The 17,387-nt window shown below is 41.4% G+C and overlaps 1 protein-coding gene across 4 annotated transcripts in view; it reads left to right on the forward strand.

Moving 5' to 3' along the window:
- DNAI1 (dynein axonemal intermediate chain 1) overlaps window positions 1-17,387 on the forward strand; it is a 147,636-nt gene that overhangs the window by 51,449 nt on the left and 78,800 nt on the right. For all 4 annotated transcript variants that reach the window (XM_071730134.1, XM_071730135.1, XM_071730133.1 and 1 more), the window contains exon 13: window positions 12,598-12,845. In XM_071730134.1, coding sequence (XP_071586235.1) covers window positions 12,598-12,845 — 248 coding nt within the window. The remainder of the gene's footprint in view (window positions 1-12,597; window positions 12,846-17,387) is intronic.

A 17,387-nucleotide genomic window follows, 5' to 3' on the forward strand; every position in this document is an offset into this window, starting at 1 on the left:
ACTCACTTGCTGGAGGGAAAACCTGCAAGTGTCCACCTTACACTCCTTGTCAGAGGGTTTTTTACATCTCCAGACTGCAATTCAGAAGCTGAGGAACAGAGCTTAGACTGGAAAACAGATGAAGGGTTTCCCACTTCAGCCAGGTGGGCAAGCAAGGATACCTTCTTCTGCAGGACAGTCTTCTTTCTTTCCTGTGTCCTTGCTGCCCTATGGTCCTCCCTGTTTGTCTGGTGTGTGCAGATGGAGCAGGAAACTATGTCAGCTCCTGTCAGCCAGCTGTTTACTGACTGGATCTGTGGGAATGCTGGCTTTGTACAGGCAGAGTTGCTCATGAAGGCATTTGGTGTAGTACCACATGTGTAAATGTTGGCTGGCATCACCTCTGTACTATAAATATCCCTACTAGATAGTGGCACAACATTAATTCTTGTATGTTTTCATGCCAATTTCACTTGCTTTTTCTAATAAAACATTTACAAACAACCCTGCCGTGCTCTCTGTCATCGTGAGGTGGCTGTCTGAAGGAAACCATTAATTTTCTGCTGTACAGAATCAGCTGATTAGATGCTTTGCAGGAGGAAAAATTGAGATGAAAACACAGAAATGGAAACAGCAATACTCCTGCCAAGCACTGTAGCCTGTTGCCATGTGTTGCTTTCATTCATCAACTCGTTCTGTTGAGTTGCATGAGTGGATGAATATTACCAGAGAAGCACGCAGACTGAATCAGTGCTCAGGAGCTTGCCTTCCTTGCTGTCTTTTCTCTACTCCTGATTCCAACAGCAGAGGTCAGCTTTCTCCTTACTGTTCATTTGCAGTCCTTTCAGCTCCAGGTATGTCATCTAGCTGTTAGAAAACATTAAGAGACCAGTGAGAAGATCTGACTGTCCTTCAGGCCAAACAGCTTGCAGGAAGGATTAAGGTAGAAATACTGGGCTGAATGTCCCGTGTTGCACTTTTCCCATCAGAGGTGGTTTCTAGTTGACCTTGCTTCCCATCCTCATGCTACAGTTACTCATCCTTTGTTTAAACTGACTTCAAAGACAATGGATATGAGGGCTTCTCCAGGGTGACAGGGGACTGCAGAGGCAGCAGTATCTCTGACTCTTTTAACTTCTTAAATGCTGTCCATTGCTGTGGTGTCTGAGTTCCTTTTTGCCTTGACTGTGTCTTCCCAAATGAGAGGTGAAGGGACCTACAGCAGACAGCAGGTATACAGAGCCTCATTTGCCTCAGATCCCATAGGACGGTCCCAGAAATGGAAGGCTGTATTCCAGCAGTTCCCAGAGAGGGGCAGTGGCTGCAGAGAAATTTTATTCAGAGCAATAATGCGACCTGAAGTGCTGTTTCTTCATACTTGTGCCATCACACCATGATTCTGTTTTAGAAACTCTAACTTTCTAACTCTAACTCCCAACCATCCCCTACCCCTGCAAAGAGCAGGAGGCTCGCTGAGACAGCTATCTGTATTTGCTGGCTGATAGCTGGGCAGAGAGCTGGGTCACTGGGCAGCTTTAAAGACCTAGTCCTCCTTAAATTCCATTTAACAACTGCTCATTATTCATAGAAGAACAGCTAATAATTGTAACATGCATGCAATATTGACAACAGTATCCTAGAGATGACAGGGACATGAAAAATTGTTGTTGTTTTCAGAGATATCAGGAAGCACAGGGTCACTGGGGTTAAAACACAGAAGAAGGGAAAAAATATGGTAGAGGGAAAGAGAAATAAGGAGTTTTAGCAGCAGCCCATGTTTGTTTTGTCAGTCAGGCAACTGGACTTGAAAATGTTCACCTACCTTGATGTGCACTCTGAGAAAGAAAATTTTTAGTTAAATCTGGAAGAATGGTTACAAAATTACATCTTAGGAGGTCTGACAAAGAATGCTGTATGCATTTACATACTAGAAAGCAGCAGGAGGTGCTACTTCTTCCCCTAATGCTAGAAAGACGTTGACTGGAGTGTTGTATCCAGCTATTAACAGTTCTGTCTTCAAAAAAGCTGTTAAATTGAAGAAGGTTCAAACATGTGCATGACAGTATAATTTATGTTTAGAAGCTCTGCCTTACAGTGAAATACTTACACAGGTTCCCACTTAAGGTCTCCTCAATAAGTTAAGTTGATCTGTTCAAGTATTTCATTGATCAGAAGCTTTGGAAATCTCACATGTTGTTATTTATTTTTTCCTCACCCACATCAGAGGAGACTGGTAATTTCATCCCAGTGCACAGACACAAAAGGATCGTCACCATGCAAGCTAAACTAACCCAAACAGATTGGAGCAGGGCACAGCATTTCAGCTGAAAGACAAAAATTTATTTCAAGGTGCTATATGCATCACATCTCAGCCCCGCAGCAACAAGCCCATTAAGAATCCCCGCAGCACTTTCTACATCACAAGACAGAAACAAACACATTTTCTACAGTTGCCCTTCCATACACAAAATGACTCTTACTGCCAGGGAACAGCTTGCCAAATTACAGAGTCCACACAGGCTTTTACCATTGAAGTTCCTGCCTCTTTAGCTTGAAAGACACTGAATGCAAATGAAAAATATTCAGAATATCTAGCTGTTCAATCATGTGTAGGCCTGTAACAGTTAACTTTGAAAAACCATAGGGAATTATGTACAAATTATCTGTATGATCACTTTTTCAGCACCAGCACTTCATAAGGAGAGGCTGCATCCCTGTAGTGATGGAATATTAGCAATGCTTTATCTCCTTACCAAGGAGCTCTAATAGTACTGAGCTGATTAACCACAGTAAACGATGTATTAGGCAATAAATACAACTTAAGGAGCCACCAGCAATCCTTATCTGTTTGGCTGACTTCACAGCCATGGGTGCATGTCAGAAATGCAAATGGAAATGGAAATGGAAATAATGGAAATGGAAATAATGGAAATGGAAATGGAAATGGAAATGGAAATGGAAATGGAAGTGGAAAGATCTCTCATGTCACTGGACCCAGAGCCTCTTCCTGGCAGGTAACCAGAGCAAATCCACAGCATACTGCACTCTCCCTTGAACAAATCTATGCCTGCACGAGCCTTGAACAGCTCTTATGCCTCCTTAGCATTTATCATGCCTTATGGAGCACTAGGGAGGCTAAAAATCAGCTTACTTGGTTTTTCTTGCATGGGAGCTCTGTAATTCCTCTGAAGAAAGTGCCACATAAGTCTCCTTATCAGGTAAAAGAATTTTACAAAATTCCTCTCCTTTGTGAACCCACCTATGTTAGTGAACTGAATCCTTGTAGTCCTAATGTGGAGTTAAATCAAGGCCAGATCTTCAGCCTTGCCACTTTTTCTCTCCGACAGAACTCAGAGCACCCAAAGTCTGGGGAACAGAACATGTGTCAGGGCTGCTGCAGGAATCACTGGCTGCTCCTGAAGAGCTCAGCAGCTGCTACCAAGCACAGTAACCCATGCAGCAGTGTTGGAGCCTTGGAATGGTCTCATCCAATTGCTCTTGAGATGTGGTGCTGGCAAAGGTGCTCAGGGCCACCGGAGCCTTTTGCTGCCCTCAGGGCCCTGTGAAAAGTTGTGCTGCTTAGACTGGAGGGTAAGAAGTGGCCTTATGCTATGAAAAAACAATGATGATGGTAATGTACACTGTAATTTATCATTCCAAGGATATTGTAACCTGAGTATTCAGAGGGAAAGGGAAGTACAAAAGCAAACAGTGTTTACCTTATAAAGTGAGGGCATAAGAATATCTGTATTTCACCAGATGAATCTTTAAAAGAGAGCATAAAATGATGCTCTTTTTGAGAGAGAGAGCTCTTTTTGCCTGTCATTGACATCTGTTGATATCTTCCGCTGCTAAGTCAAAGGGTCCCTCTCAGTAGAGATGGATGGGAAGTCTTTTAGCAGATTTTCATTAGGGAAGCATTGCCTTGACATTGGTAACAAAGAGAGTCACCCGTTTCTGCCTGGGTTCCGTTGTGCAAATGCTAAAGAAGGAATTCCCACAGTAACTTACATGTAGCTGTTTCCCAGGACAAAGCTGAGAAAGGGAAGGCATCAGGCTGGCTTTATCAAACAGGTAAGACTCTATGGCACAGAGATGTTTAGTCTCCTGTGAATTAGTGAATCAAAATCCACTGCTCAAACAACCTGGGCTAGGCAGAGAGGGAAGCAGGGGGAAGTTAATGGCCTGCAGTGCACCGGATGCACACAACAGGATGGCTGAGCAGCTCCTTTGATCCTGAGGCTCCATAAAATCTGTTAATACAGCTTTTTCCCAAAACACACCAGCACAGCTCTTTACTATTTCATGCTTGACAAAAAACCCCAGCAAAAGTTGACATTACGAGTTGATTTAAAAAGAAATGAATTAAAATATAAAGCGAGGAAAAATTAGGCAAAGCTTAAAGCCACATTTAAATCACAAATCAGGAGCTGAGTCGCCAACTGAAATTAATCTTTCCTATGAATCAGTTCTGAATGATACTTATTAGGTTATATTTACTAACAAGGTTGACAGTATAATAGCTACTGTCAGTGCTACTCCCCAAGAACCTCTATGTGTGGTAAGAGACATTTGGTGTTTGGAAACAGATTTTATAGTGTTGTAATTTCTGTTTAACTGACCACAATTAGTTATCCCAATAAACTGGATGTATGATGGCTCAAATTTCTAACACTGATTCCACTAGGGAGTCTTTTCAAAAGCCATCAGACCACGGAGGAGGATACGGATGCGTTGCAAATGAACTTTAAAGCCTACAACACAAGACAGTGCAGAGAAGCCTCTAAAAAGGTTAGAAGAGTGAATAAACCAGAGTCCTGAAGATTTTAAGATAAGAAAAACGTAAGCATTTTTCTACATGGCTGCAGCAGACCAAAACAGAGAGCAAAATATCACATCTTTAGAACTTCCCCATTTTAAAATTTCCAGAGCTTAGGAATTGACCACATGTCAGAATTAGTTGCCCTCAATTATCTATCTGCAATTAAAAGGCCACACTTTGTCTGGCCTGAATTCACATAGCTCCAGATTTCCTCTGATCCCATTACATCGTTTGTCTGGCAGATTAAAGATCCCTTTGTTACATGATCTGCTTTCTCAGTATAGGGAGTTACCAGACCACAATCCAACTACCTTATAAGCTTCTCTTTGACATGCTGAACAAATCCCATTCCTTTAATTTGTTTCCCAGGTCAGTTGTCCTGTTCTCAGATCACTCTTTCTTTCCTTTATGAACTCTCCCTACCTTTATCATGCTTCTTCTTGGCAAGTCACCAGCAGTCAGCAGGTCTTTCCAGGGTGGTCATTCCAGCCTGGAATTGGCTCTTTTAGCTTCCCAGTTCCTTTGCAAACCCTTCCTTCACGTAGAGCCAAGGATTCCTGATGCAGTGCACCTCTGGGGTTCCATCCCTGCAATTCTGAGCATGGGTTTTTTTTAAAAATCATTGTTCCTCAAGATAGAGCTGCCCTCCATATGGTTGCATTACTTGACTTTCTTTCAATATATGCTGCTGAGACATTGTAATGCAAAGTGATTCCCTGTGCTTTATTTGACTGTTCCTCTTTTTTAATACCTCCCAGACAATACCTCCCTCTCATCAAAACATTTTATCAGTAGTGATTTTATGTTTATTCTTCTTCATGGATGAAAACATAGATTAGCATGAGACTTAGTTATTAATTACTTTTGATACCTTTGCCTCAGAGGCATCCGATTGCTACTTTTTTTCCCTGCCTTATTTTCCCCAGCAGCCTCTTTCAATTACTACAATGTAGTCATGGAAATTTCCTTAAAGATATTAGAAATTAATATAGCACAGGTAGCCCTCATAAATCCATACAGAGCAGGTTCATGTAATCCGGGATCTTTCTTTTTGACTGAGGGGGTAGTCAGTGCCCATACAAATGTTCTTAAACAAGTCACAAATAAGACTTAGGTATAACCTTTTAATTTTTTTCCCCTGTACTTTTTTTATTGATGCTTGTTTTCTGTATTGTGATATTCCCTTATGGCAGCAACTGCATGTATTCCTCATGCAGGAATGCTCCAGTGTGCCTGATGTAACAAATAAAAGCAATTAAAATCACTAGCAACTAAGCAACCATTATATTTTAGTCCTGTGGTGGGAAGTGCCCAGGCTCAAGTTCAGACCAGAGTAGGTGGTCTAAAGAGTGCCATCAGCCTATGCAGACAAATGTCAGAAAATAAATGCTGTTGGAGTTTATCACCTGAGACTGTGTCTCAGAGGGATCCATGGTGGCCATGGAGTGAGGTGTTGTTTTCACTGTTCTACTGAATGGAAATATAAACTCAGAGTAGATGAAATGTGTGACTGATGAAAACACAGGTGGAGCTGTAAATCATGCTGAGAACGGGGCTATCATACAGAGTGATTAATCTTGTGGTAAACTGGAACTATTTAAAACCAAATGCATTTTAACTCAGCCAAGTATAACATTATACCCCTCTGAACAAGGAGGAGTGCTCTGTTTTGGAAGTCAGCAACTTTATTAAAAAATTACATTAAAAAAAAGGCTTTTATGGAAAAGCAATATATTTGAGAGTGATATCTTGGCTAGAGGGGGAACATAATACTGGAGCTCAAACAGAAGTCCTCAGTGGCAGCAGAGAAAGGATATAAGCATTGGTGAGACTGATGCTAGAATATTATGTTTGGTTCTGGAGCCATTGTTTTTGAGCCCATCCAAAAAAACCCTGCATATAGTCCAGTAAAGAGCCCCATCTTGATTTGAGAGCTGGAGAAGATTTCCTAAAGGTGGAAAGAGAGAACTGTTGAAATTCAGACTGCAAATTAATTTTGTCTGGCTCTACTACAAGTCCTAGCCATGTGAGGTTCTCCACATACCTATGTAAAGTTTCTTCATATTCTGCTCTTCTCCATGTCTGCTGAGAAGCAGCTTTCTCTTTGGGCTGTGAAGGCAGTGCCTTTGACCTGGGGTGGCAAAGCTTGTGTTGCCTCCCAGGTTTTTGCTGAGAAGATATCTCTGTGTGGTGCTGGTGAAAATAAATGGGATTTTTGAGGTCAGGCTGTGAAGGTTATCAAAAGTGTGCTGGAAGGTGCTCAGTTTTAAAGTATCTTAATGAAGAGAAAGCATCAGATATGAAAGATTCCTTCATCCAAACAAAGTAGGCAAAGTAGAAAATAACCTTGGAAAGCCAGTTAAATCAAATAAGGAGTTAGGTGCAGCTTTCTAGTCACTTGACATGATTGAAAAGTGAAACAAACTGCAAAATGAAACAGTGGCTTTTATGTCTTTTGAGGTCTTCAAGTGAAGTATGCAAATACTAGCCAAAAAGAAGTTATTTGACTCAAAACAGGATGTGGCAGTAACATTTGTGAGCTGTCGAACAGAGCAGGTCAGGCTCTCTGGCCTTGAGCTGAAAAGTAATGAATTCTCAAAACATTTTCTTTTCTGGGAAGAGACTGTTTTGAGTGTTAGTCTTTTCCCTGCCCACACTGTGATTCACAGCCAGATCAGGGTTTGTATTAACGCAGCAGTAGAGTGGAGTACTTTAAAACATTTTAGGGAATATAACAGAATGGACATCAGTGATCCCAGCTTAAATCTCAAGGTTCTTGGGATGGGCCCTTCATGAGCAGATCCCTGTGAAGTCCCAGTTCTGTTCCCTGTTCTTCCAGCTTGTTGTAGTGTCTTTGGCAGTCCCCTCCACTGCCCTTTCTCATTCCCTTGGATGAAAAAAGGAGTGCTGCTGATGCAGGCTTAAAGCAACCTGAAGTGCTATAAAACTTCCAGTTATTATTGTTACTCCTCTGGAACCTTTCATAACACATTCAGCACATGCCCAGACACTCCGAGCTCCTTGAAAATCTTTGTTCTTTCCTGATTTTTCTGAACTGTTGGCATACAGTGAAGCTCACAGTGCCAGCCATTTAATGCTTTCTCACAGCACACCCATTCTGCAACTGCACTGAAGTGTGGGCTTGGCAGAGCTATTTAAATAGGCCAGGAGAGAGTTTTGTTGAAGCAACACAAGCTCACTCAGCATGTTTCTCAGTGGGCTAGATCAGCCTGTGCTCAGTGACGTGCTGCAGAGGTTTTACACACTGGAAGAAATAATTAAAATAAAAAGTATTGATAATTTGTTAATTTGTGATTTGCTCACTCATCTGTCTGTTCCATGCAGGCTGTAGCACAGGCAGGTTCTTAGGCTGTTTTGTAGACCTGGATAACAGCAATAGTTTGCTTGGAAAGATTTGTTGGCCTGCAGATAGCCCTTTCAATATCTGAGAGGCAAGTAAACAGCTGAGCCATTTGGGCACCAAAATCTTTGTCTTTGAAACTGATATCTTATCCCTAGGGGAGGTCACGTAACCAAGTGTAAAGAACAGCCAGGCCCCTCAGCTTCTTGGAAATCCAAGCCTGAAGGAGAGCAGCAACATCATCAAAATATGGGCATATCTAGGAAAGGGGAGTAGATGTGCTTGTGCAGCTGGAATGCTCAGAATCAAGCAGCTGTTCACAGCCATGCTTCTCCATCTTGCTTCTTTTTTTAGATGGGCTCTTGGAGGAGAAAGGACATATTTTAAGCTGCAGTGTTTCCTTTTAACATGATGATTTCTTGGTCTGAGCTGTATCAGTCAGACAGCTGGCAGACTTGATTTATAGAAAGCCATGTTATCACAGGATCTAGAATGTAAAGCTGCAGTGTTTCAGGGTTTTAAATCCTCCAAATAGAAGGTATTTTGCCAGCTCATCACACAAGATACTGTAGCACTGGTTTCTTGTGTAGTAAAAAGGTCTACTTTGATTCCTGTCTATGGAGGGTTGCCATACTGAGATTTAATGTGTGTAAATGCAGCATTGACCCCAAGCATTTTAGTTTCTAACCTAAGCATACAGTTGCATTGAGCACTCTGGTTCAGTCACTAAGCATTTTGGAGGAAATGAAAGAAAACCATGGTCGTGGTTTGTTTTTTTTAGTGAATTAAAAGGGAAAGATGGAAAAAAAAAATCCGTCTAGTAAACAAAATGTCTTGATCTGATATTGATCATTTGCTGATTCTTTCAAACTTAGCTAAGGAAAAATATAAATAAAAAACCTTTTAGACACTTACTAGGCATCAGGATGAAAGCTTCAGATGCTTTTCAGATTTCTGTTTTACATTAACTGTTCAGTGATATTGCAATCATATCCTGAAGTGCTTTCCTATTTCTAAATTACTGTTTTTCTTAAAAGGGTTTGGGCCGAAGCTGTGAATGTAAGTGCAGATCAATATTTTGGGCAGCAGTAATAATTTGTTTGAAACCTATTTCTAATCGCATGTAATGCTTACAGTTCAGTTTGCTAGTCTGAGACCATTAATCACCTTATCTACATCTGTTTTTTTTAAGCAAAACTGCCTCTTTGGCACACTTGTTACATGTCAGGGTCTGAAATTTAACCTCCCCTCAGGTTACATGCTGAGAATCCTCATGACACGCAACTCTTCCTCATTACACCAAAAGTCCTTTTACTCTCCTTTTTTTGCTGCCTTATGTCTACTTGTAGAGCAGACCAACTGCTTCTGCCACTGATTGTGTGAACATCTGTTTGATATCTCTATTATTTCCTGCCCTTCTATCTCAAAAAAAGAGAGAGTTTGCACTTTGTGGGTCTACATGCTGCAGGTACTCTCTGCTCTTCCATGCTCTTCATGCTGGTGCATCCAGGAGGTGCAGAGCAGCTGTCTCAGACCTGAGGGTGCTGCTTTCACCTCCAGCAGTGGTGCAGCCATTGCCATCTCTTGGGTCTGCACCCTCTGCTTTACTGTGTGCCCTGTGGTTTTCCAACATTTTTTCAGTAAGCTACCTGCATCCCGAGAAACTGACTAGACAGGGATTTGGGGCGCACTGCAGTGGTCTGATATTTTTTACTGAAAACCACATACTTTTCTCTTGAAAAGGCAATGCTCCAAAGCTGTACCACAAATATGCTGCTGGGAGTATGCATTGTCCCTGCCATTCTGGAACACTGACTACTACTAATGAAATAAGCATCCCTCCCCGCCCCCTTCCCCTTTTTTTTTTTTTTTTTTTTTGTTTATTAAAGAACATGCTGGTATGTCACAGTTTATTACTCTGGGTGAGAATTCACCCTTCACCGAAATGGATTTATATGCCTACTCTCAAGAGGGTTTTTATTTTACTTGGATTTATGTGCCACGCTTCAGTGTTAATTGTGGATTATTCTCATCTTCGCCTTTCATCAGAAATAGGCTGTAATTTAGCAATCCTATTATCCATACTTACATGCAGTATTCTCACATCTGTGATTTAACCCACATCCACAATACTTTATAACACAAAGGAGACAATGAAAAAGATTCAGCTCTTGGATTAAGAAGGATTTGATGCTAAGCACAGGGCTGGCCATTACAGTCAGTGGAGCCCAGAGAGTAAATCATCAGACCTAATGTAGGGATATTTTTCAAGGTGAGTTTTATGCAGTCAGTGAAGTGGATTGACTGATGGCTACTGATCGTAGCAGTAGCTTTGAATCTGAGTGCACAGCCAGCCACATGAAGACCTGCATTTGGGTGTCTTAATCTCCAAACTGAATCCCATATTTCACTCTAACAGAACATCTTCCCAAGACCTTGCTCTTCTTCTGCCAGGCTAAGGTGCCAGGTGGACTTGCTGAAGCTTCTGATACATTTCACCCCAGAAAAGGCCATGTTCTGTCGTCTCTAATTGAGGAATGTGCCTGTGATGATACTTGATCACCGGATCACCACCAAAACTCAACTCAGTATTCGGTGGTGAATCATCCCCTGGAGGGGTGTCTGCTCTGCTGTCTTTGCAGGGGCCATGGGGGACATCTTTCTGAGGCCCTTCAGCACATTGCCAACTGATAGTGAATGAATGGGCCCTGCAGACATTTTGGAAATAAGCTTAGCTGGTTAGCACATGCCAGGAGAAATAAGAGCATGAAACAGGTTGAAATCAAAGGCTCTCTAACCAATTTGTCTTCACAGTCCTTTCTGCTGTGAGTCATTCTTGGCTGGTCATTTCTACAATATTCACAAGTGCTGTACCTGAGGAGAGGAGGGATTCATTCCTATCATAACTGGACCTCAGCTTAATACCAGCTCAGTGACATTACTTGGCTAAGAACAAAGTCTGTTATGTGAATTCAAAGAACGAGACAAACACCTGATGGAGAAACCAAGTTCACTTCCTTTTTCACTAGAATTTTAGGACTAAGCTTTCCCCTCTTCCAGAAAAAAATATGTTAACATGTTTTTGGGGTCCAGAAATCTATAAAGGAATGCCAGTATTGGGATTTCACCTTTCTGCAAAATAAGAAAGCCATTTCCCCTGCCTGACCCTGATATGCAGAGAGACCTGTGAAATCAGAATATTTCCACAAACCAAATACAAAACAGCAGTTTGTAAGTCGGTTTTTGTTGTTCTTCTTCTTCTTTTTTTTTTTTTTTTTTTTTTTAATATAGATATTTGAATGTTCTCTATGTGGCCCTGATAAATTTGAGGCAACTTAATGTCTGTAAAGTAATGTCTGTACCTTCGTGCTGATGTGGGATCAGCCTGCTGCCAAGAAGAGTTCTCTGAAGTTAATGTTATCACTGGCTTACACATTTACTTTATCATGCAGCTAGTCAAAATATTAGGAAACACAGGAAGTGCTTTCAGAAAGTGATGACTTTTCTGGAAATAGGAGATATAGTGGGTAGTTGAAGCACAGAAAGCAGTAAATTTGTTTCCCATATACTGTGTGCCCAAGAGCATTTGACAGTAAGAAAGTGCACTTGAAGAGATGGACTCTCAGAGAGCACATTGTTTTCATAGATTAGGGAAGCTCTTTCTTTGCTTCTGGAGATCTTATCTACATCAACAGCTTTTCTTCTCCCATAAAAGAATCTGGAAATTATTTTCAGTTGAGAAAAAAAACCTGAGAATTGCAGAGGCTGTCAGGACATGATTTTAAAAAAAAATTAAGTGAAAGGAAGATGATCCTATTGAGCATTAGGAAGAGCTAATTACAGGCAGTGTAAAGAAAAGTGAAATAAACAGAAAAGAAAATGGAAAGCCTTAGCAAAAAAAGAGCTTCTATGTCAATCCAGGAGTAGATGTCAGACATAGGCACAAAACAAAGATGTAGTGACTTGTGTGTTGTACCAGTTATACAACACACAGTGGACATGATTCTTTACAAATACTTCAGTGTAATACTTTGAAGAAGCAGTGGGGGCTGCAATACCATATAAAATTGAAATGCCTCTATCCTTGGTGCAGGTTGCATGTCTGCAATTTTAGTGAAATCCTAGGCCAAAGAAATTAGTGTCCACAAGGCTCTTTTTCCCCCTTGGCTTTTCCTCCAAGGCTTCTCAAGTGTCTCTCCTACAAAAAACTACAAAAATTGTAGTCTGCAATTGTCATTGATGACATGTCAGTGGAGAAAAGGGTGTTTAGAGGTAGGCATGCCAAGGAGACCATTTGGTCCTGTGACTGATGTCCCTCCCACATGACTTTGCATTCAGGGTGATTTTAGGCATAGGTGAGTGCTGTCAGGTTGTTACGTCTCAATAGAAGAGGATGCTGGAAACTGATTTAACAGCAAAACTCCTCCTTGTTTAGATAACTTCAGGAAGCAGGGCCAGGGCATGCTCCTGCTCTACACCATGAAGAACCCCTCCTTCCCAGAATATGTCTTCAGAAGTGAGAGTGGTGTCATGTGCCTGGACTTCCATAATGACCACCCCTACCTCCTGGCAGTGGGCTTCCATGATGGCAACGTGGCTATCTACAACCTAAAGAAGGCAACCTCCCAGCCCAGCTACAAGAGCAGTGCTAAGTCAGGAAAGCACACAGAGCCAGTGTGGCAGGTAAGGGTGCTTTTCCTTTCTTCTGTCTGGGCTTTTAATTGGGCTGAGTTAGGGCCCAGCAGGAAAAGTGCTATATGGGGAAAGGTGTTGGTTTAATACATGCATTGGTCATGTATTATTAAGTTGTATTTCAAGCTAATTTTCAAATTCACAGGGAGGAAAAGCAATTACATGAGTTAAATGAATCCTCCTCTGTATATAACAGCATGAAATGGTATTTATGTTCCAAATATGAAATCACAGGGCAGCAGGTGATGAACTGTGTGTAAAATGCATGTATTAGCCACAAAAGAGAGCTCTGCTGGGTACAGGAAAATGCAGGGGCATCTGCCTGTGGAACTGGTGTCACTGGGATTCAAGGAACACTACCTGGTAGCTGACCCTGAAGTACTCCAGTGAATTAAGAATTGTGATGTGCAGGTAATGCTCTTAAATTAATGCTACTCTGACATCTGTCACAAAGAGTCACCAGATGGATGAGATTGTGAAGGACTGTGCTGGGTGGGTTGCTACATCCAGGTAATTTTATAGTTAAGTGTAATCTGAGTAAAGATCACAGATTGGAGCACTCTAAGGTATATGCGCGTCTGATCTCTTTTATATCAGTAGAAGTATGACAGCACATATTTCAACATGGTCTGTGTAAGCCCTGCTGAGGTGCAGCAGTGTGTATTTGGTGTGCTGGGCTGTGGATGCTGCTGCCATTAACTATTGCTGTCACTTGATTTAGGCTGCCTAATTCAGTCATACCTGTAGGCACACTGTCACTGTTCCTTTTGCACTGGCCATGCATAGATTGTCCCCCAGCCATGGCTCTTTGTTATTGCATCCTCCAATAGAAGTCCAAGAAATGAAGGGATCTGGTGGAACTGAGGATGAATGTGGAATATGCCAAGAGCAAGACTGGTGCTTTCGATAAACAGAGAGGTTATACAAATCTATCATTTTAGAGTAGACTTGAATTTTTTATCTATTGCTTGTCTGTCCAAAGCTTTTGCTCTAGAAAGAGCTTTTGGCTCTTCTTACAGGTTAACATGATACCCCAGCCATGGGTTGTTACCATAATGCAATGTGTCAGGCACACACAAACACTTACACAGAACTCTTCACAGAAGCTTCTTTTATTGCCATTTAGGCTTCCAGGAAAAACTAACTAAATAATAAGTCCTCTGCACAGCTTTTCATGGCCTGGCTGCAGCATGCTACAGGAGGTCAGGAGCTGTTCCAGCGCATTATAGATGCTGGAATCACAGTTCATTTGTACCCCAGTGATATTGAGGACAGAGTATACTTAAGGGATGCTATTAATGGTCTCATCACTACAGAACAGAAAAAATACATTCAGCAGTAGGAGCACTCTGTACAGTGGTTTTAGAGTTAGATTATTTTGTACCATTTAGGAAAAATGTGACTCAGAAGTAAAAAACAAAAGGCTCTCTAGGGAGATAGCTCTGTAAAGGAGAGAAACTACATCAATGTTATGGATCGATATAGGTATGAGTAGATTCTAGCTCCTGCTTATTTATTTCCAAAGACTGAGAGCAGAGACTTGTTATTCTTAATTTTCTTTGGCAATAAAGTACTGATATTTACAGTTTTTTTTACTTGCTACAAAACTAGTGAGCAAGGGTAGTAATAAGGTGGTTGTACAGCAATTAGGTGGAGAGCTTGTACCTCTGTTGGAAAGACCTGGAGGGTAGGCATTTGTCAATTGCAGTCAAAAGGTTTAGAAAAGGTTTTCTCTCCATTTTATGGAAGGAAAAGCAACACCAAAGACTTTTTGTCAGGTTTATGAGACATCAGATTGTTATTCCTAATTCAGCATTAAATGATGCTAGAGGGTGATGCCTCATTCCTCATATTCAGTTCATAGATGATTGGTTCTACCCCTCCAACATCCCAGCTATTCTGGAGCTTGGTCTTTGTGTAGGCCATCCTGTGCAGTGCTCACTTTTGTACTCAGGCCCACGATTTTGAAGACCAATTAGAAAGGTAACAAAGTTCTCCCAGATAGCAAGGGACCTTTGTTCTGAACTGCCCAGTTCCCTTCTTTTTGAAATGGAAACAAAATGGGGAGTAAGGCAGGCTGACAGCTCTTTTCTTGTGCCCTTTCTTGTTCAGTGACTTTGTAATATCATAGTAAGTTTGTGTAAAGCAAAGCTGAAGTAACATAGGCCATTATTAAGAGCAAAATATAATAATACAAATTTTCTAATTCTCTTACCTGAGTTTACTTGCCTGATACTGGTCCTCATATATCTTTAAGGAGCATACTGATGGCTTGTAATGGATTTGGCAAGTGTCCTCTATGTATTAAGTACTACTGAGTTGTAAATAATGGAAAATTCTGGCTGGTTTTAAGTTACACATTTCTAAATTCTTACTACCAATTGATTGAGATCCAAAGCCAGAAAAGAATATGTGAATGTGTACACATGCAGCTCCATGTGGCTAATACACCACCAAAACCTTAGGTTTTACAGGAACACAGAGCTAGAAATGGTCTCCCAGGTCAGTGAATTCAGGCCTCTGCCTTTGGCTGTGAGCCACGGGTTGAAAGGAGTCTGCTCCTGGGAAAGTGTCAAACCCATCATGTTCTGCTACACAAAAGCCTGTGTGGAGTTAAGCTAAACCACACTTCCATCAAATTAATGCTCTGAATAGTCTGCAAAATACTCACAGTTGCATCATCTCCAGCACCAAATACTCCTAGACAGCAAGTCCCTGGACAAGGGATCTATTTGGGCCAGTGGCTCAATCCCAAGGCTTGGCTCTGAATCTTAAAGATGGTGATCAACGTGGGGTTTGCCTCCCAGAGCCCATGAGAGCTCTCTTCCCTGTGGAGCATTGACACTCTGCTGGTAAGGGGCTTCCAGCACAGAGCCTCTCCCTTGGTGAGCCTTTGACCTTTGTTCTTACTTTATCCTTTCTTTTCAAAAAAGGTGATGATCAGGGTTTATTTACAGCTGACAATAGTGCTTTTTTTTCCTTTCATCACTGGAATGTACTAAATACATTAGATATGAAGAGTTTTGGAGCTGAACAGTTCAGAAACAGACACTGATAACTGAAACTATCTTCTGTGTCAACATTTGTTTCTGCTTCCTAATACACATCTTATTCAACAGATTTGTTTCCACTTTGTGTTTCTAGTTCACTTTCATATCAAACCATAGGGGTGTTTTTTCTGCTTGCTGCTGGGACTAGTACAGAGCCAATACTGCTGCAGAGGGTTGGAAAAATTATTTTCTCTACTTGCTCACCATCATAATTACAGACTAAATTCCCACTGCAGCATGTTGACCCTAAGAGCTGCATAGGGAAAGTTCCTTTTGACTGTGCTTAGAGCAAATCTCAGCTGTGGCAGGCTTGCCTATGTGCACAGCATATTTTGGAATTGCTATAGAGAGATCACTGGTTCAAAAAGCAATCTGGTCCACTGTTCATTTACTGAAGTTGATCTGACCTCCCTGAGGAGCTGATACCATGGAGCTTCAGTCAGCATCCTGAAAGAATTATTTTCTGCCTTATATTCATGCAAGGAAGGAAAAAGCTGGCCACAGCTTGCTAATTCTTCACCAAATGCCATGCAGATTGAACTCAATGGTCTTGGTTAGGACAAAAATGACAAAGCAAGAAAGTGATAGTCTGCAAACTGCCAAAGGAAACTAAAAGGAGTGTCAGCCTGCAGAATAGTTTCCCAGTAGAACGTGTAGAAGTCCCTTCTCAAATGTAAACCAGATGAAAAACACCTAAGACTTTCTTACTGGAGTTTGCCCCCTAATTGTATGATCCCTTCTCCATCTCTACTTTCTGTCTTCTAATCAAAGGCTTTAAATTAGTCTACACTAAACCTTTGAAGTTCATGAAGCCACCTTAGACTTACTGAGGTCTTGTTTTACTGATGGAAGCAAGTGAATCCAGTTACAGAATCCCTTTAAATCAGCATGACCTGCTTTTTCTCCACCCCACTCCATGCTGCTGGGCACAGCTCCACAACAAGAGGCCTTTCCAGGAAGCTGATTGTATTCACTGCATGTAAAAGGAAAGTAATTTCCTTCATAATCTATTGGCACACCAGCACATTGTTTTGTTTCTCATGATAGATAGTCTCCTGAATCTGTCATCTGCAGTCAGACAAACAGACTTTGCAGCTTGCGTTGCCCCTGAGATGTTACTGCTTCATGTAATATGTTGTTCATTTGGCTTCAGGCAAATGAAGTGTTTGATGCAAAGGAAATAAAAGAAAAAGAAAAGACAAAAGGTTGGTGTCAAGGTCAGAATAAAGAACAGCTCTCTGAGAACAGGCTAAGTGCCCTTCCTGTTGTCTTTTCTCCTTTTCTGCTTTTCTGAGGAGCACAAAACAGGTGTTTGCTGGGAGTGATTCCATGATGATTCTCTTAGGGGATAAATGTAGGGGAGAAACAAAAAGTTGGAGAAGAAAGAAGAGTACCAGAGACCTGAAAGCAAGGAGGCTGGACCTGAGATAGAACTGAGGCCATCAGGGTGAGAGAGATGGCAAGTGGGAGAATGTGGCCTGAA

Source organism: Heliangelus exortis, chromosome Z (assembly GCF_036169615.1).
Source record: "Heliangelus exortis chromosome Z, bHelExo1.hap1, whole genome shotgun sequence".
Classification (NCBI taxonomy): domain Eukaryota; kingdom Metazoa; phylum Chordata; class Aves; order Apodiformes; family Trochilidae; genus Heliangelus; species Heliangelus exortis.